Source organism: Bubalus bubalis, chromosome 4 (assembly GCF_019923935.1).
Source record: "Bubalus bubalis isolate 160015118507 breed Murrah chromosome 4, NDDB_SH_1, whole genome shotgun sequence".
Lineage (NCBI taxonomy): Eukaryota > Metazoa > Chordata > Mammalia > Artiodactyla > Bovidae > Bubalus > Bubalus bubalis.
Window position 1 is genome coordinate 128,945,901 of NC_059160.1, and position 21,022 is coordinate 128,966,922.

The following is a 21,022-nucleotide window of genomic DNA, read 5'->3' on the forward strand; positions in this document are numbered from 1 at the left end:
TAATGATGTTCAGTACATTTTCATATGTATATTGACAGTTAGGATATGCTTTTTGAATTTTTTCTTTTTAAATTAGGTATTTTACCATTTTTCTTACAAATTTGTGTGCATTCTTTATTCACATTGGATGCAGCTCTTTCTCAGAAAGTGTTAGTCTCTCAGTGGTGTCTGACTCTCTGCAACCCCATGGACTGTAGCCTGCCAGGCTCCTCTGTCCACGGAATTCTCCAGGCAAGAATACTGGAGTGGGTAGCCATTCTCTTTTCTAAGGGTTCTTCCTGACCCAGGGATCAAATCCTACTCTCCTGCATTGCAGGCAGATTCTTTACTGTCTGAGCCACCAGGGAAGCCCCTATCAGATATATATATATATATGGCAACAGATTCTTCCAATATGGCTTACTTTTTCTTTTCTTAGCGGTATTTGGGGTAACAGAAGTTCTTCATGTTCATGAAGTCTGATCTATGGATCTCTTCCTTTATGGTTAGTGCTTTTCGCATCTGTGTAAGAAGCCATCTGCCCTAGGAGAGTCAGCTTTGCTAGAACGCATTCAGGAGTTTGAATGCCTCAGAAGCCATCTGAGAACCCTTATCATCACCTCCTACAGACCTGTCAAGGGAGGGCTTAGCAGTGGCCCAGTTCTTTCCTTTACTAACTCCTTTTTGAGCAGATGGAGGCTCAGGACTTCCAAGTTCTCGTGAAAGCAGATTTCTGAGGGGAATAGCAGTATGGCTTTTCCAGACTTCAGGGGCCTGCTGTAGGTAGCATGAGAGAATTAGAACTGTTCCCCCAGACACTCAAAATGAGGCTTGAGGATGGATCCTTGGAGAGGCTGAAAGGGTTATACAGATCTGGGATCATTTGTGGGTAGAAATATGCTTGGAGTGGCCCTTTTAAACCTGTAGCAATAAGAGAATAGAAAACTGGACAGTGTCCTGTCTGTAATACAGATGATTTTGTATCACGAACTAGAAATGACTTTAATAGAAATCTGGCCCTTTTAGCTACAGAACTTCTCAAGGGCAAAAGTCTGGCAGTTAGCTCTCAATTTTTTAACTGGTTTAAAGCCAATAGCTGCAAAATGTCTTTTTCAATTATCTTTTGTGTAATTTAACTTGGAGAATTCAACAGGAAGTCACATTGCTCAAAGCGGGAGGTAATTTTCTGAGTTTTGTTTTGTTTTTTTAAATTGCTCCAAAGTATGGTGCTGAATCACATAACTGATAATATTTTCCTCTGTATAGGATTTCATGGAATGAATTTTATATGCTAATCTTACTCTTGATTCTATCTTAATTTTCCTGAAATTTATTTTCCATTTTCTTTCATTTTTCTCATCACATTTTAAGTTTTGGTCACGCTGCATTTATGTAAAACACTAATTCTGGGATAGGGTAGGACATGAAATAGATGCTTGGAGTATGTGTTCTTTTTCAGAATGTGAAAGAATTTCTTCTTATGCCCTCTTAGATCAGCTCCAGCCTGCAGCTGGGGGTGACTTGGTGCCAGCAGTTCCACAGGCTCAGGGAAGACCTCCATATTAGACACCTAACCACTTAGCATGGCTGAGGCCTAATCCACACTGGTAGCAAGGTGGGAGACCTTGGTCTAGGGATGACACTGCCATGGTTAGTCGGTCACTGTGGGAGGTGACTAATTAAATCCTAGATGTTGACTAGTGATTTAGCAGAGATGCATTTGAGATTCAGCCTCAGCCTCTACCCCTTTGCTCTGGGTATGTAGGAAGGAGAGGAGAGATTCCAGTGTTTTGCATTTTTTCAGACTTCAGAAAGAAGTATTCTTCCACCTGGAGAAGTTCGCATAAATGGAAGCTTAGAAAAAAGTGGAATTAATGTCAAACCAGAAGCACTCTTTTTTAAAAAAATTAATTTATTTTAATTGGAGGCTAATTACTTTACAATATTGTGGTGGTTTTTTTCCATACATTGACATGAATCAGCCATGGGTGTACATGTGTCCCCCACCCTGAACCCCCTCCCACCTCCCTCCTCATCCCATCCCTCAGAGTTGTCCCAGTGCACCAGCTTTCAGTGCCCTATATCATGCCTTGAACTTGGACTGGTGATCTGTTTCACATATGGTAATATATATGTTTCAGTGCTATTTTCTCAAAGCATCCCACCCTCGCCTTCTCCCACAGAGTCCAAAAGTCTGTTCTTTACATCTGTGTCTCTTTTGCTGTCTCGTATGTAGGGTCATCGTTACCATCTTTCTAAATTCCATATATATGTATTAATATACTGTATTAGTGTTTTTCTTTCTGGCTTACTTCACTCTGTATAATAGGCTCCAGTTTCATCCATCTCATTAGAACTGATTCAAATGTGTTCTTTTTAATAGCTGAGTAATATTCCATTGTGTACATGTACCACAGCTTTCTTATCCATTCGTCTGCTGATGGACATCTAGGTTGCTTCCATGTCCTAGCTGTTGTATACAGTGCTGCAATGAATTGAGGTACACGTGTCTCTTTCAATTCTGGTTTCTTCGGTGTGTATGCCCAGCAGTGAGATTGCTGGGTTGTGTGGCAGTTTTATTTACAGTTTTTTGAGGAATGTCCACACTGTTCTCCATAGTGGCTATACTAGTTTGCATTCCCACCAACAACGTAAGAGGGTTCCCTTTTCTCCACACCCTCTCCAGCATTTATTGCTGATAGCTAGACAAACTCAAACTTCATGCCTGTACTCATCCATCTTGGGCAGTTTTTATGTTGGAAAGGAGCACTTTGATTTGTTTTGTTTTTTTAAATCATGAAATCCATCCATTTCTTCTCAGCGCCCTTTTCCAGACCATCAAATAGACAATGACCAGAATTGCACTGAGAAACCTTGGAAAGTTACTAAATATCAATTATGTTGATTTAAACATTTCAGTTTTTACCAACTAGCTTTAAAAGAAATGTCACTGAAATCACATCAGGCCTAAACTGTTGCTTCCTGGGGGAGCTTCGTGGAGGAAAAGGACATAGGTATATTTGTGTGTTTCAAGTTGCTGAGGAAGCCTCTGAGGAAGAGGAAGCATACAGAATCTTGACTTGTGTTCTGTTTTGAAGCTGGAAGCAACTCCTTCTTTATAACTTTTCCTCCTGTTTGAAAATCTTCCCCGCCTCATAGACTACCCAGGGTAACTTCAGAATCTTTGGTCTCCAAGCACACAGTAGGCACAGTTGGTCATGAGGAGTCCGTGGCATTCGTTAGGCTGCTCCAGGGCTGCGGTGCAGTGCCCCCTGCCGGTGGCCACTCCAGCCTCCCAGTTCAGAAGGCACCTTCTGTGCTAGCTGGTCTAGGCCTGAACTTCCATCTTACAGCCCAGTTCTGGTGGCTTATGGCTTTCATCCTTTGCTTTCTATTTCTATAGGGAAATATGCTGAGAAAGGGGACCGGTGAAATGTTAGAGGTTTTGTCTGTCTCATTGTGAATGAGTTTTTAGAGTCTTTCCTTAGAAGCCTATTAAAAACACACTCAGATATTACACCTTTATTTATTTATTTATTTATTTTTTGGTTTTAAAAAATTGCCTCAGCAATTCACACTTAGTAGAACATGTCAAACAATTCAGAAAGTAAACTTTTGTCTCTTCCTTCCCAGATTCAGTCCCAGTTCTAATCTCCAGGTAACCAATGCTGACATTTTGGTATCTGTCTTTGCTTTTTCTATTATACAGACACTTTAAGGTTGGTTGGTTGGGGCAGGTTGAGGGTGGTAGTATTTTGTTTTGTTTATTTTTTAAATAAAATTCTATTAAACACACTGTTTTTGCTAGTTTAGTTTTTCCCCATAAAATAGCACATTCTGGACATCTTTCCAAATGGGAATATATTTTAGTTGAGGGGAAAGAATATGAAAGTATGTGACTTGGGGAAAACTGCTGCTGCTTTAAGGGGGAAAGGAGGAGGAGAGAAGACTGGAAACACTGTCCGTTTAGTGGGAGTGGGAACTATGGTTATCACCCTTGTGCATGGAATTGTGGCAAAGTCTGCACTTCTGTCCCAGCCTCAGGGCCCTAGATTAACCACATGCAGTAAGGAAGGATGTATATATCTTCAATTCTCACTTTAATATGTTATGCTCTATACTAAAATAGCAGATATGTAGCCTGTGCTATTGATATAAACATTCAGCAATCAGAGGGCAATTTGTTGGTAAAATCAGGTAATTTTAAGCATTAAAGAGTGTTTCTTCCTCAGAACTGACATTTTCAGGTTTGGCGAAAGAAATTGGGGGTTGAGCCAGTGTTAGGATAAGATCTTGTTGCTTTGACCTCTCTCTATTACTGTGTGTTGAATTTATTTAGGTCCGAGTTTCCTTCCGACAAGTAGAAGGTGGGCTTGGGTTGGAGGAGTGTTGGTGTCTCCTGGTGGGAGGCGGGGAACAGCAGCTGGGGAGTGGTATCCCATGTCCCCCTGCCACTGTCTGCTTCTCCAGGGTCTCTGGCTGGTGGCCCAGTTCATCTGCAGGAAAAAAACTCCACTTTGACCTTTATGACAGCAAAGTGCAGCCACCAGGCCAGTCTGCTCCCTTAGTTCAGACAGGCTGCTAATGAGTGTGAGGTCACAGGTCTGATCCCATTGGCAGAGAGCTGAGAACATTGTCCTCTTTTGATCCTAGACGTCTTTGTTGCCTGGGCCAAAAATCCATGTCTTTTCCCCTTGGCTTCCCCATGTTAGGGTGGGGAGAAGGTCATTCTCGCTTTTCAAGGGATATTCAATATTTATTTGTAAGTACTGTGAAATTTGTCTCTGGAAAGCACTGTAGAAACACATTGTCTCTAATGGTTCTGAACAGGAGTTGTGTAGCAACTGTCAGCCCTGATGGATGTGCTTTTCTCCCTGACCCCTCTTTTCAGAACCCACACAGCAGTTAAAATAGCCCCAAGATACAGTGCGCCTGTGATCCACGTCCTGGATGCATCCAAGAGCGTGGTGGTGGTAAGTGTGGGCCTTAGGTTATTGTGGATCTGTTGTAATGAGAAAGCAGAGAGCATTGAGAGTTAAGGGTATTGCTCAAGATCTTCTGTTTGTTTTTGTCCTATTCTACTAAAAAATTGTCAGACTATCCTAGGGCCTGTGGTAGGGACACTGCAGGTATCTGCATTGCCGGAGGAGGGTGGGTCAGCGTGTCCTGTGCCTTCAGGACTTCTTCCTGAGCCAGCACCAGAGCAATGATGCCAGGACACCAACCCAGAGGGGGATTTCAGTCATTTACAAATATTTACAAATATGAGTGGGCACTTTCTTAACTCTACCTAAAGGAATGTAGAATTTATCAGTTTTTTTTAATTGAAGTATAGTTGATTTACAATGTTATGTTAATTTCTGCCATACAGCAAAGTGATCAAGTCACACATATTTATACATTCTTTTTTTTTTAATATTCTTTCCCATTATGGAATATAGTTCCCTGTGCTATACAGCGGGACCTTGTTGTTTATCCATCCTACATACAAAGCTTACATCTGGTAATCCCAGCCTCCCAATCCACCTCTTCCCCCATTCCCTCTCCCTTGGCAACCGCCAGTCTGTCCTCTGTGTTCATGATTCTGTTTTTGTTTCGGAAATATATTCATTTGGGTCCTGTTTTAGATTCTGCATGTAAGTGGTATCATATGATATTTGTCTTTTTCTGACTTCACTTAGTATGATAATCTCTAGGTCCATCCATGTTGCTGAAAATTTCATTCTTTATTATGGTTGAGTAAGAGGAATGTAAAATTTTTTTAAATAACCCATTTCCAGATTGAAAAACGTTTAAACTGAAATGGGCCAGTTGACCCTACCTGAAGACAGAAAAACATTCACAGATATATGTTGAAAACGCAGAATTTAGTGAACATAATAAACAACTTACCTTAGTGGTTTTTCCTGCTTTTCTCTATCATGTAGCCTAACATTTTCTCTTGTTATGTATTTCATTATATTCATTGACAAATGGGACATAATAGCTGTTGGGAATCTGAGTGACCATGTGATCCAGTGGTTTCCAAGTATGTTTTTGCCACAGAAACCTTTGCAAGTGACATCTTTTCTGGAAACTCAGTGGGCAAATAAGAGTGACCCCTTCCCCTCCCTCATCCCACTCCTGTTTCTCATCAAACGAGCACAATTTAAACATCACTAATCCAGTCCAGGGATTCCCAGGTGGCCCAGTGGGTAAAGAATCTGCCTGCAATGCAGGAAACCTAGGTTCAATCCCTGGAGAAGGGCATGGCTACCCACTCCAGTATTCTGGCCTGGAGAGTCCCATAGACAGAGGAGCCTGGTGGGCGGTAGTCCTTACAGTCACAAAGGGCTGGACGTGACTGAAACAACTGAGCACACACAGCACGGTCTAGTCCAGCCTTCACATTTGCAGGCAAGGAAGGTCGCTGAGGGGCCTGGTGATTTGTGACACTCCATACGCTATCCTGCAGCCTGGATGAGGGCCGCCACACTTCCCCAACCATTTTCCAAAGGAATTCTTTCAGACCTGTGAATTAAAGCTGTACAGTAACCGCTAACGTTATTAAACATTTATAGTGTGCCCAGCACTGCACTAAGTGCTTTACACGGACTTTTTATTTAATTCTCATGAAGTAGATGTTTTCATTATCCCCATTTTAGAAGCGAGGAAACGGGAACAAAGAGGTTAGTAACTCTTGAGGCCACAGATCCCTCAAGTAGCAGGTGTGGATCGGAACGCAGGTGGCTTTACTCTGTGCTGCATTAGTTAACTTGTTTTGTTAATGTTTAATAAGTCTCCTTTATTAAGGATAAAATTAAATTGGGCTGAAATCATAAAATTGCAGTTTTTTAATTTGAAATTTACATAGACTAATGTGCAAATAAAGTACATTTCTACAACTCAATTTTGAAACACTATTTATATCTTATATTTGGATTGTATTTCCTAGGAGCTTATTTCAGGTCCATGGTTGAGTAACCAGTGCAACTCTCTTTAAGGCTAGTGCTATTTTCAAATGCTAATGAGCGACTGAACATTTCCCATTTGAAGACCAGGCTGTTGAACCCATTTGAGTACACAGGACTGATACAGCCCCTACAGGTCAGGGCGTAAAGCTGGGAAGCACTTGGCCTCTTGATTCCATCTCTAGGACACTCTTCCATTGTCCTGAAGAGCTTAAGCACCATGGGCCCAGCTGGAAGCCAGCAGAGGAGGGAGGAGGCAGGGGTATCTGTGTTCTTCACTGTGTGGTCCAGCCGACTGTGGTTGCTTCTTCTCATATACAAAGGCACAGCCACCCTTTGAAATGACTCAGATATACGTCTGATGATAAATCAGTTGGGTAACTGCTGGTGACACATTTTGGGAGTCATGGGTGGAGTTTGTTTAGGCCGATTTGTTTAGATTGATAGTTGGTTTAGAGTCTTTTGATCTCACTGCAGTGAGTACGACACAGGCTTATGCTCTGGCTACTGTCTCATGTATTTATTTGAAAGATTCCAAAATATGGTAACTGCTTAATAGTTGGAGATTTAGATTGGGGGATGCTTCCTTGCTTTTTTCCTTTTTTTTTTTTTTTCTTTTTTAATAAAAAACAAGATGCCAGAATTTATTTTCAGTGTATTCCCTTTCATTGTGCTGTAATTTGCTGTGAGAAAGAAAAAGAGGAAAAGAAAAGCTGTACTGTGTCTGATGGTTGGCATGAAAACCCAGGTTGACTCTGATTTTGTGATTGATCATATGGAACAGCCCATATAATTGGCCATGAACTTGTTCTCATTGAGCAAGTCAGCCTGGGCAGGAAGGGGCTTGTCACCATACCTCTGGGAGCAGGGGTTCCATGGAGGGTGTGGAAGGGGCCAGCCAATGGAAGCAGCACCTTCCATCTCCCCAGTATTTCCTGTTGGGTGCCGTCAAGTTCTGGAAATAGCGAGGCTTACTTTCCCAGAGTTTAAAATCTAGCAGAATGTAACAATGTTTTAAAATCTTCAAAGCGTTGGCTGCATGTACTTTGGGGACTCGGGAGTAGGCATTCCTTCTTGTTTTCGTGAGCTCTGCTGAGTTTCCTAAAGGAGAACTCCACTGAGATGAGGCTCATGTAAGTCTGATGTGAATACCATTTGGGGGCCTAGTTTGAGGCTTGTCACAATGGCCTTTTCTGATTTTGTTCCTTAATAAAGCGATTTGGTCTTATACTCACTCATAGGTCATTGGATTGTATTAGAGATACTTCGGCAATTCACATAGAATTCTAGACACTTAAAGCTGGTGGGCACTGTAGTTGTCATCCAGCCTAATTTCCTCCCTTTCCGATAACGATAGTGAACTTCCCTGCCTGTTTGTGTGTTAGAAAATCCTGCTGCAGGATGCAGGGATAGGGCAGAGCTGTGATTTTGGAACTGATGTGATTAGCGGCAACCATGTCTTTCTTCTTGGTGATTATATTTTGAGCTTTGGTGGCAGCGATTCTTCTACCACCTTGGTAATCATAGTCATAAATATCCTTGGCTGATTCTGTTTTATAGTTTACTGAGTAGCCTCACATTTCCCAATCAGTTTCCTTTCTTGTTTTAGCAGAAGTTCATGGTTGACAAACATTCAGTAAGGATGGAAGTAGACACGTAGACAGATGCTGGAAACCTGTGAAAAGTGCAGTGATGGAGAGATAAACAGAGTATCTTTGAAACCCTGAAGAGAGGGTACCTACCCAGTGTGTTGTGGATCCCCAGAACCCCCTCAGTTTCAGTGATTTATTCAGTGACTCACAGAACTCAGAAATGCTATTAAACTCACAATCACAGTTTATTACCATGAATGGATACAGGTTAAAATTGAGTGAGATCGAGAAAAGGCCAGGCACCAGCTTCCAGGTGTCTCTCCCTATGGAGTCATATGGACAGGGCTTGATACTTCAACTAATGATGTGTGATAGCATGGCTGGAACATTGCCAGCTAGGGATGCTAAGCAGAGCCTGGGTGCCTTGGGCTTTTACTGGAAGTCAAGTCATGTAGGTGTGGCCTGCTCACTTGACTGACCTTAGTTACTCAGTCTTGAACCGCTCCAGAGGTCAGACAGAGCACAAGCCAAGTCCCCCCATAAATCACATTGTTAGCATAAACAATCTAGGATAGCCCAAGGCCCCAGGTAGACAAAGACACTCTTTATCACTGGAGGCTTAGTATTTATCTCACAGGAACTATCCTCTCTTTAGAATGTGCAGCACTGAAACGTCCCCAGCCTACTGAGTTAACCCTTTACTGTACAGCCAGGCAGAAACTGGCATAATTGGTAAAGGGAGAGGAAATGACGTTAACATGGGAAGGCTTCCTGAAGGTTGTGACCTCAGGACTGACCATTGTTATGCCTATTTTATCTTCTTTCGCTGCTCTGTGGTTACTGAATTTTGATCTTGCATTTCCAGTGTTCTCAACTGTTAGATGAGAATCTAAAAGATGAGTACTTTGAGGAGATCCTGGAAGAATATGAAGATATTAGACAGGACCATTATGAGTCTCTCAAGGTAAGTAACAAAAACCCCCCTCTTGTTTGGGTAATAGAACGATCCTACGGTTATTATCTTTATTTTGCTGTTGGAAGAGGGGAAGGTTTGGGATCATTTTAGAAAAGTCCTACTTTCTGCTTCACATCAGCATTCTTTACTGTTCCCAATAATTTTTGGCTATATTAAAATTAATTTTATTTATTCTGCCAAACATATATTGAGTAAGCAGTAGGTGTTGGGTGCTGTTTGCTACCCGAGTTATGAGAATGAATAAAACATGAGCTCAGAGGCAGCAGCAAGACAGGAACTGAGACAGTGTGCCTAAATGACTCCCACAGATCCTTATTCTTAAGGAAATAATGGAAGAGAATGAAGACATTAGGAACATTGTAAGCTTCTCTCCCTGATCATCCAACAGTCTCTGTGCAGAATAGTGTTTCGAGAACTGTCCTTCTCTAGAGGAGCTTCAGAGGATCTGTGGAGATCAGGCATGATTACGCTTTAGAGGCTGTCAGGATATCTGCTTGCTGGGCTTTGTGTTGTGGATAGGGGGTGCATTTCGGGGATGGCCCGGTAAGTGCAGTGTGACGACTAACAGTGAGAAAGGAAGACGTTCCTGAGTGTTGGCTGGACCAAGACACTGTGGTTGGCTTGCCCACTCCTTCATCTGCCCACAGTTGGCTGTTCCTTGGTTCTGCCTTCTGGGCCTCAGGGCAGTCAGTGGCCCCAGTGAACCCCAGCCTCAGGTAGAGTTCGGGCAGGAGTCTGCCCCATTGCACGCTTATTTACTTTACAGTTAAGGCTGCAGGTCTGCCTTGCATTTATGTATCCACGTGTACTGGATGTGGAGTGCATCTTTACTCTCTGTTGTTCTGGTGCTGATGTGAAGCCATTTTAGATGTAACAGAAGAGTTTTCTAGAGTATGAATTTTTGTTTTCTTGTAAAATATATTTACTAGCTTCCTTGGACATACTTTCATACTAGCAGCTGAAAATCTAAGTCTCTGACTGAATAACTTTTCTTTTTTCACAGGAGAGAAGATACTTAACCTTAAGGCAAGCTAGAGAAAATGGTTTCCATATTGACTGGCTGTCAGAGCCTCCTCCAGGTCTGTTGGGCTGTGGGTTAGAGAAAAGTGCATGTGATAGCTCTGAGCTGAAGAGAGGTTTGCATTTCCAGGTCAGCAGAATCACACAGGCAGCTGGAAACTCTTAATTATGTTCAGCAGTGATGATGAACGACAATGATGATTGAAAGTGAAAGTCAATAGGTGCCATTTATAGAGAACCAAACACTGTCCTGAGATTGAACTGCAGCAGCTCTGAGTCCTTGACACAACCCTGAAATGAATGTGTTATTATCTCCACTTTAATTTGAAGAAATGGAATTTCAAGTGATAACTTGAAAGGTTACTAACATTCAATCCCTGCTGTGTCTTCTAAACTGTGCTCTTGCCTCTGTGCCGTGCCTGAGCGGGCCTCCCTCACCTGGAAGCCATTCTGGAGGCCCGCCTGGGTGGCAGTGTCGCTGCTTTGGCCTGGGTCCCAGCCAGCCCAAGCACAGACGTGGAGTGTCTGAAATTGCAAATTCCTGCATGTTGAAGAGACAAACATTGCAGCAAAGCAGGCTCTTCTGTTTCTGTTCACTCTTATTCTCACTTGGACTCTTCCCTCTTATGATTTCTTTCATTTGGTTTCTTTCCCTTCTGGTTTCTAGCCTTTCTTGCCTTGCATAGGTGTTCACTATAATGTGTAAGATATTTTGATAGGTTCAGAGAGGTATGAGATATGAATGCAAAACTGAGACAGGGTGAACAGGGGTTATATTAATTGAATCCATATTTCCAAGGTAATACCTCTCATCTGCTTCCATTGCTCATCTCATCCATGTTCTACACATGCTCAGCAGAGTGATGGGTATTAAACTGGAAACGTAGATGAGCTGGGTTCTAGATTTAGTCCAGCTGCGTTTAGCATGAAGAAGGCACATGGGGAATTGAGAGGCCTGGGTTCTAATCCCAACTTGGCTCCTGGCTCTGAATCCCTGAGTGGCCCTGAACATCTTACTTCCATGTGTGACAGTTTCTAATATGTAAGAAAGGAGTTACTTTATAGAAATGTGAGAATAAAATAAGATAATATGTGTAAACCTTTGAAAAATATGCATTACTATACCAGCCCAATTGATGATTTTGTCTTCAGCTTTCACTATGAAATTGGGAAAATATCACAAGGGAAAATCTATTTTAGTCAAGTCAAATGTCCAAAATACATCTCAGTAGAAATAGTTCCCTCAAGGTCCACAGTTCCAGGCGTCAGTGGTGGCAGTTTTCAAGAGCTGTTTAACCCCCTTGCTGCTGCTACTGCTGCTAAGTCACTTCAGTCGTGTCTGACTCTGTGCGACCCCATAGACGGCAGCCCACCAGGCTCCTCCATCCCGGGGATTCTCCAGGCAAGAACACTGGAGTGGGTTGCCATTTCCTTCTCCAATGCATGAAAGTGAAAGTGAAAAGTGAAAGTGAAGTCGCTCAGTCCAACCCTCAGCGACCCCGTGGACTGCAGCCTTCTAGGCTCCTCCATCCATGGGATTTTCCAGGCAAGAGTACTGAAGTGGGGTGCCATTGCCTTCTCCAAACCCCCTTGCAGGGCCCCTCAAGGACAGCCCAGTCCTGGCGTATTTTCAGGAAGTCAATGAAAGGAAAAGGAAGGGTTCTTCTTTTCTAGGTCTTCGGTGGTAAACCTAGAAACCTCAAACAAACTTCCAGCTCTGACCAACAAGCTCATTCAAGAATAACATCCTTCAGTCACCCAGAAGCAGAGTATTTCCCTGTCTTTCCAAGCAAGAGGACACTTCAGTTAGGAGAACAGCTGTAGTTTCTTTTTAATTACCAAACAAATCAGCAGAATAAAATACTTAGAAGGAAGGGATTGTCCTGTATAGTAAAAAATGACCAGGAACACATGGGAAAAAGCTCCCATGAGTGGTATAAAAAGGTAGAGATTTCCAGGCAAAATTAAGAAGCTGCGCATACTTTTCCTATACTTTGACCTCTCACTTATACCACCTAATGAGAGAAAAACACTCTGGAGACTTCCTGTGTTATCGCTGAGCACCAAAGCATGGTGGTTTAGATTAAGTTCTCTGATCCCTGGTTGCAGATCAGGAAACTGAGGATGTGAGGGCTGGGAAGCAGGCAGCAGAGTGATCACCCTGGACCCCGGCCTGACCCCCCCAGGCTTGGTGGCACAGGGGGCAGCAGTGGTGTCCAGGAAGCCCAGGGGCACCGTCTGTCTCTGAAGTCTTCACTAGTATTTCACTTATGACTCACAAGGCAGTGTAAAGGAGAATGTATTGAATATTCATGTACTCCTACCAGTCACTTAAGAAGGAACCTACTGCCCATTTTAAAAAGACAGAGCAAAACATAATGGAAATCCCTGTGAGCCCCTGCCTCCCTGGCAGGACCCTGAACCTGATGCCTGGTTTCCATGCATTTCCTTAGACTTTGATCATGTGTATATGTATCAGTGAAAGTGAAAGTTGCTCAGTCGTGTCCAACTCTTTGCAATCCCATGGACTATACAGTCCATGGAATTCTCCAGGCCAGAATACTGGAGTTAGTAGCCTTGCTCTTCTCCAGGGGATCTTCCCAATGCAGGGATCGAACCCAGGTCTCCCGCATTGCAGGTGGATTCTTTACCAGCTGAGCCACAAGGGAGGACCAAGAATACTGGAGTAGGTAGCCTATCCCTCCTCCAATGTGTCTTCCCAACCCAGGAATCAAACCAGGGTCTCGTGCATTGCAGGCGGATTCTTTACCAACTGAGTATGAGGGAAGTCCATATGTATCAGTAGGCAATATAGATTTTTGATCATGTTTTAAAACTTGATGGATGTCACTTCTTCTATGTGTCTTTCTCCTGTGCATTTTCTTTTAGTGTTATCTTCCTCTGTACAAGTGAAGGTGAACCCAGTCTGCCTTTTTTCTTGGGCGAGGGTGAGGGGACGGGTTGAGGGAAGTTTCCAAGGGTGATGTAGTCAATCAGCTGCAGGGGAAGAAGACTTTTATTTAAGATGTGCTGCAGAATTAGGCCTTCTCCACAGTAATTTCGAGTTCCCCTCTTTGTAAAACAACTCCTCTGGGTGACAGGAGGGAGGCAGGGCATGGGAGCTGACAGAGCAGGATGGAGCAGGCCAGGAAGGCTTCTCATAGGTGGCTCTGGGCACAAAGGGTGCTGAGCCACAGGCCTGCCCTGGCATCATCAGGGTTGACGGCTCACTCCTTTCCTGCAGTGAAGCCCATGTTCCTCGGGACTCGGGTCTTTGAAGACTACGACCTGCAGAAGCTGGTGGACTACATTGATTGGAAGCCTTTCTTCGACGTCTGGCAGCTCCGGGGCAAATACCCGAACCGAGGCTTTCCCAAGATATTTGACGACAAAATTGTAGGTTCGTTCCATAAGTGCTTCCGTCCTGCTCTGATATTCAAGACATTGTCTTGGGCCCTTGAAGATGAGAATAGGTAGTGGAGCAGTGGGTTTGGATTATGCTGGATGGAGTGTTTTGTTTTTTTGTCTTTTCTTTTGGCTGCACCTCAAAGCTTGTGGGGTCCTGACCAGGGATCGTACCTGGGTCCTTGGAGTATGGAGTCCTAACCCCTGGGCTTCCAGCAGATTCCTAGAGTTCATTGTTACAATATGATATAGGATATTGTTTACCTGCTCAGTCTTTTGATGGTTTTTAAACTGCTGGGTTGATTGTTATTTATTGACTAAACTTGGCATTTCGCTTACCCATTCTGTACTGAATCTTTGTTGACATCAATTACTTGCTGGGCATTGGGGATCCGCAGAGAAGACGTATCATGGCTGCCATCTGGTACCTGCTGGCTGGGGCAGCAGTGGAGGGTGATTCTCGTATGACAGACCAGGCTTCTGCTTCAGGGCTAAGCCCAGGCCTCTGTGGACACCACACTGGTAGATGAGCTCAAGCTCAAACTGGAAGATCAGGAAAGGCTTCCTGGAGGATATGGTTTGAACTGCTGTTTGAAGATTAAGTGGGAGTTACTGAGGCTGGGACTGGGAATGTGAGATGGTGATGAAGTAAGGACACTCCAGGCCGAGGAGACCGAGTGGGAAGGCATGGGCATTTGGGCTGATTTGAATGGCAAGGAGTCCATTGTGCCCAGTGGAGGCAAGGGTTGGGGGCAACAAGCCAGTCGATAGATAATCTGCTTCTGTCTTCCAGCCCTGCCTCAGAGACATGGGATCTAAGCCCATGAAGGCTAAGCCCTTCAAAGGGTTCAGTAACAGCCAACTCAGAGCGAGATGAGGAGTGGACTGCTGGACATGTGGGGTTAGGGCCGAGAGGAGCCTGAGAGACCACCCCTTGTCCCCTTCCTGGAGGGATCCCTGGGGTGCATATTAGGATTCTGGGATACAGCAGCTCTCAGGCTCCCCAGGGTGCAGTAGTGAGAAAGGGGCTCTAGTTCTGAAGTGCTCGGGAGTGATCACAGGGAGCAGTAGAGAGGCCAAAGTAGAGCTGGCCGGCCAGGCCCTGGTGAGGCACTGAGGCCCTGCTGGCACTGCCGTAGCCAGGCGAGGCCTGTGGGATCCCTGCAGCACCCGAACCCCACTCCACTCTGCAGGCTGTTCTGAACCCCGGGGGTCACGGCGAGGTCAGGGGGGCTGTCTGTGCACAGGGAACACGGTGACGGGAGGATCTGGCCTGCTTTGTGTCACTCTGTCTGACACGTTACTGCAGGGAGTGAGAGCTGGCGCCCTGCCTTTTGTTAAATGGAAAAATCTGAGTGGTGTGAGCTGGTTGAGCCGACTGTGTCTGGGAGCTGTACTTAGCAGAACCGCTGAACCCTCAGCTGCTGCACCTAGGGCTGTGCTGACTGCAAATACTGACTTAAAATATTTGAGAGGAAAAGAGAGGAATAAGGAGGGAAACTGGAGAGAAGTAGTAGTTTTAAAAAGCTTTCTCTGGTGGGTGTTATTGAATCTCTAAGTGAATTCTTATATTTTCCTAATAGGTGAAGAGGCCAAAAAGGTCTACGATGATGCCCAAAATATGCTGCAGGCACTGATCAGTCAGAAGAAGCTCCAGGCCAGGGGTGTGGTTGGGTTCTGGCCAGCACAGAGCATTCAGGATGATATCCACCTGTACGCGGAAGGCGCAGTGCCACAGGCCTCGGAGCCCATAGCCACCTTCTACGGGCTCAGGCAGCAGGTATGGAGGCCGTGCTGCCAGCGGGCACGGAGCCCTCCTTTTTGGTTTAAGCACTGAAAGATCATAAACAAGATTGGCATAAGTCTGAGCTTTGTGTTAGCAGGGCTCCGCGCCCCCTCACCCCAGATGACCCATCGCAGTCCTGAGCCCGAGGCTTTGTGATGGAGAGAACGGGGCAACACGGGTTTGGAAGCTGGGCCTCTGGCACCAGCAGGAGGGAGGCGTCTCCTGTCAGATTGGATGCGTGAGGAGTAACGCTGCTGTTGCCTCGGGGTCACACACAGGTGGACTTTCACTTGCTCAAGAATGTCGGTTTGGGTCCAGGCCTGTTGTTAAACCAGGCTGGTGGCCCCCTTTCTCAAGGAGAAAACAGGTGGGAGCAGACTTCCACTGCATGTCTACTGGGGGCCAGCTGCTTAGTTGCCACTTGATGGAGCATCTTGTTTAATTTCCACTCAGCTTGTTGGCAGGCAGTGTCTATGTGCAGAGGAGAACACGAGGGCCAGTGGAGAGTACACTAAGCCCCACAGCTTGGAGGGAGCCCAGCCTGTCCACAGCCCCACACCACTGGCTCTTCCTGGGTCAGAGAACAGGCTGTTCCGCACATGGCTCCGTCTCTGTGCCCCTACCGTTAAACATGCAAGTTTTTAAGCATGTCCCTTCAGCTGCTATAAAAAAACAAGATGTCCTAATCAACTGGAACCAGAATTCACCAGTCATTAACAAAGGGTGGTAGAAAGTTATTTTTGCAGGGTCTTAACTACCATTCTCAGTCCTTCAAAACTATAGTATTGCTTTTCATCATAACCACCATATAATTCATAATGACAGATATTTTAGCTGTAACAACATCTGAGGGAATCCTTAAACTGGGGACATTAAAAGGTGCCTTAACAAGTTAAGTGGGAGTGGTTACAGCCTTGCTGTGTGCACCCAGGCCCAGCACATCCCACTGTGCACTCAGGCTCAGATGCCACAAGACACGAGAGGATTCTGACGTTAAGTTCTTGCCCCGTCTCACTAGGGAATTAGTGACTTTCCTTTTACCAAAGTAACTCAGTTGAGAAACCTCCTCCCTGGCCTGAAGTTTCCTCCTTCAGTCCTGTGTCCTCTGATCTCTTTTTACACCCAGCACCATTCCTGTCCAGGCAGTCTATGATGGACGGTATTAGGACATTTAGTGTAATGACCTCAGTACGTATATACTTATCCGGATAGATATTTCTAAGGACGTGCTTTTTTTTCCAGTACACTGGAAAATTCTGACTGTAGCGACTAACTGCACTGGGGGGTCTTCTCTTCTGAGTGGCTCTGATCACTGTGTCTTTGAAAGTGCTGTGGGGCTCTATGACCTGTCTCTCCTTATGGTGCCAGGCAGCTTTGCCTCTCCCTCTGGCTTTTGTTAGCAAAGAGCAGTTGATGGGCAGAGTGCAACTGGAAGGCAGCTTCTCCCTGCGGGGCTGGCCCTGAGTCTATGACATTCCCATGTGCCTTTGTCAGCTACCTTCTTGCCTGCAGCCACTTAACCATTTTCTGCCCAGTGTTGATTAAACTGTACTTGTTTCTAGAGCTGGCAAGCAAATAACTACGAAGATTCTGGCTGGCTGCTTACTGGTTATTCGTTCTGTCCTAAGGAATGCTACCTAGTGGTCAGGAGCCGTGGTTGTGGATCTGACCTGTGACTCTCTGGCCTTGAGCTAGTTCTTCAAGCCCTTGCTGCCTCAGATTTCTTGTCTGTAAAATGAAACTGATGGTATCACTTACTTCACAGGGTTATCGAGATGATTTAATTAATTAGTTCATATAAAGCACCAACTAATGCCTGATATATAGTAAGCACTCAGTACATATTAGCTATTCACTATTTACCTTCTCAGCAAATATGTGTTGCTTGTGAAACATGTGTAAGAGTTTGCTTGTCAACTTAGCAGCAGGAAGAGTCAGTCATCAGTTGGAGATGGAAAACAGGGAGAATGGCTGCCTGGCCTGAGGAGAGACCCCAGAAGCAGACCCTGCTTCGTTTAAGCAGCGCCCTTAGCTGCCTGTGACCCACCGCCCACGGCTGGGCGTGCAGCCCTGTGTTGCTGCCCTTGGCCGTTGTTGGACTGCTTCTGTCAGTGCGAAGCAGAGGCTTATACACCGAGTGGACCTCTTTTGAAGATAACTTCAGGATTTAATGTTGATCTCTAATTGACAACACTTTTGGAGGAAAAAAAAAATATCTTATGTGACTATTTAGGGTTCCAGTTCCAGTAGGCATTCAGTAGATACTTGTGAGTGTGTGAGGTTAACTGGTTTCTCAACTACGTGTGTATATCATATCATATAGGTCTCGTTCCATTTGTTTATTCAACATGTGTTTATTGAACACCCTATATATCATGCACTCTTCTAAATACTGGGGTGAACACAACAGACAGCCCGTTTGAAGCTTGTGTTCATTGGAAGACGCTGGATTGCTGTTTGCTGGGTGTTAGTGCCACATCCGTGCTAATGGCCGCTCCACCCACTCCTTGCGTTTCAAGGCCGAGAAGGACTCTGCCAGCTCGGACCCGTACCTCTGCCTCTCGGACTTCATCGCCCCCCTGCACTCAGGCGTCCCCGACTACCTGGGCCTGTTCGCCGTTGCCTGCTTTGGGGTGGAGGAGCTGAGCAAGGCCCACGAGGAGGAGTGCGACGACTACAGCAGCATCATGGTCAAGGCGCTGGGGGACCGGCTGGCGGAGGTAGAGCGCGGTGCCCGAGGCCAGGCGCCAGGGCTAGGGGCCGGGGGCCGCATGTGTGCGTGTGCATGTGTGTGCTCCTGGCTCTAACAACACGTGTACTCTTAGATCTTGAATTCATGAGTTGCTCTCATGCCTCATCTTTGGGCACAGAGCAGCCTTCAGCAGCACTGTAGTTGGAACGGCCCCCAGAGCCTTGATACAATGTTTTCCAGAAGAGCCGGAGAAAAACCAAACAGATTTCTGATTCAGAGCTTCTCGTTCTGATGTTGGACTCCTCCGTAGATCCCTCATCTTCCTCCGTGGGGTGGGGCAGCCTGTGTTGCTGTGGGGGCCACTTCCCTTTTCCCGAGGCCACTGTCACGATCCCCCCCTCCTCCTGGCCACCGTAAACCAGAACCTGAGAGTCAGGAGAAAGTTTGAAGGGCCTCAGATCTCAGATCATGGACCATGACCCTTCAGAGTCCAGACAGAGACCAAAACTGAGCCCCAGAGCCACTGGTGACACCACAGATGAGTTGAGACTGTCGGCTGTCACTTGTCCCTCTGCGGATCTTCCCTGCCTGCAGGGCGAGTAGGATAGCAGGCAGGATGGAGGCAGGAGAGGGGCTCCCACCTCTGCCTGAGCTGTGTGTTCCGTGTCCTGGTCCCAGGCCTTTGCTGAGGAGCTGCACGAGCGGGTCCGCAGGGAGCTGTGGGGTTACTGCAGTGGTGAGCAGCTGGCTGTGGCTGACCTGCGGAGACTGCGCTACGAGGGCATCCGGCCTGCACCCGGCTATCCCAGCCAGCCTGACCACACTGAGAAGCTGACCATGTGGAGGCTGGCGGACGTGGAGCAGCGCACAGGTCAGTGCTGGAGAGGGGCGTGCATCTTCCTCGGGTGACACGCACAGTAGCGAAGGAGAGGCATGAAGGGCTGATGGGGAAAACGTGGAGAGGGGCTTATGGCAAAATCCCCAATCCCTCTTTCCTCACCGTGTGTGTGCTTAAGTCGTGTCCAACTCTTCGCGACCCCATGGACTGTAACCTGCTAGGCTTCTCTGTCCATGGGATTCTTTAGGCAAGAATAATGGAATGGGTTGCCATGCCCTTCTCCAGGGAATCTTTCAAACCCAGGGATTGAACCCACATCTCCTGCAGCTCCTGCATTGCAGGCAGATTCTTTACCACTGAGCCACCGAAGAAGCCCTTTCCTCACTGCTCGCAGTCTGTTCTAGCACTTCACCTCCATAGCATTATTATTTTCCAACAAGAGGAAAAGAAACACATTTTAATTTCTGCACATGGAGGTCCTGTAGAAACGGGACCTCTTCCCTCCATATTATCAAGTGGTGGTCTCACATCTCCATCTTTAGGTTTATCAGTTTATTTTTTTCTCTTCACCACAACAGATGGGAGCTTAGCTGATTCATACCATCTCACACATCGCGTACCCCATTCCCTAATATATGTATGTTACTGTTTTCAGCCTCTCCGCTAGTGAGTGACCTCTGTAACCTCTAGTCACACACTTCACATCGCTCTGTCCTTCCATTCCTTCCAGGAGCATCCCTGGACTTTTGTCTCACAGAACTCCCATCCTTCCCTTCGCTCCCTTCCTCTTTATATCTGTACTACTGTTAACGCACTGTTGTTAGTGGAGTTCATCAGAAGCGTGCCATCCACGCTGGAGAATCAAAGAATGTAGGTGCACGTGCGGAGCTGTGAGGCTTGTTGAATCTGGGCTGGCAGGAATAGCATGGGCTCAGGAGCCAGGAGGTGGGGATTTAGGACCCATAAGCCAGCTGGGTGACCTTTGGCAAAGCACTTAACCTTCACACTGCTCTGTTACCTTGTCCAGAAAGTGCATGACGTGGACTAGGTAGCCGTGACGTGGGCTCTTGCTTGGTGGGGCCCAGCTGTCAGTCGTCCCTTAGCGACCTTGGCCCCGCAGCAGCCTCTGCAGGCCCAGATGGTGTCCTCAACTCCAGGGCTGGGGTCCTCGTCTAGAAGGCGGGGTGTAGCCTCTAACTGACCTTGGAGGGCAGGGGAAGAGTGTAGAATCTTCCAGGCCTCCTCCCCACCCCTGCCCTGGTCACAGGAGATCTGCATGTCCTAAATTTGTTCATCCCCTTGGTGGGAGTTTGCTACACTACTCTGCTCACAGCTTTCGTGCTACATCATGTGTCCACCTAAAAGGCACAAGTTCACTCTCACTCACTTGTAAATAAGACTTTATTGGGTGCCAGCAACTGGCAGGCCTGTCTCAGCACTGAATAAATGTGCATTTTTCCTCATGCTGCTCTCCTCAGGCATTAGGTTAACAGAATCGCTGGCCATGGCACCTGCTTCAGCAGTATCTGGCCTTTACTTCTCCAACTTGAAGTCCAGGTATTTTGCTGTGGGGAAAATTTCCAAGGATCAGGTAAGTTAGCTGTTTCATTGTAGGCGGCATCCCTTGGTGCCTATCTTGTTTTAAATGGAACTGTTAAACCTATTTTACATGTGAATGAGAATAAAATGAGAGGCAAAAGATGAAGAAATTTACCCCCACTAATGTCTTGCTTTGGTTTCAACTCATTACTGCAATTCTAGTCCTCCCATGTATAAATAGACCA

General features: G+C 45.9%; 1 protein-coding gene across 6 annotated transcripts in view; it reads left to right on the top strand.

Annotated features, from left to right (window-relative positions):
* Positions 1–21,022, top strand: part of MTR (5-methyltetrahydrofolate-homocysteine methyltransferase) — a 125,189-nt gene that overhangs the window by 98,892 nt on the left and 5,275 nt on the right. For 4 of the 6 annotated variants that reach the window (XM_006050165.4, XM_006050166.4, XM_006050168.4 and 1 more), the window contains 8 exons: positions 4,871–4,952; positions 9,387–9,485; positions 10,501–10,576; positions 13,762–13,917; positions 15,506–15,702; positions 18,228–18,428; positions 19,079–19,271; positions 20,717–20,829. In XM_006050165.4, coding sequence (XP_006050227.3) covers positions 4,871–4,952; positions 9,387–9,485; positions 10,501–10,576; positions 13,762–13,917; positions 15,506–15,702; positions 18,228–18,428; positions 19,079–19,271; positions 20,717–20,829 — 1,117 coding nt within the window. Of the gene's footprint in view, positions 1–4,870; positions 4,953–9,386; positions 9,486–10,500; positions 10,577–13,761; positions 13,918–15,505; positions 15,703–18,227; positions 18,429–19,078; positions 19,272–20,716; positions 20,944–21,022 lie in introns of those variants that run through there. The other 2 variants (XM_006050167.4, XM_044942058.2) reach the window with 2 other exon arrangements.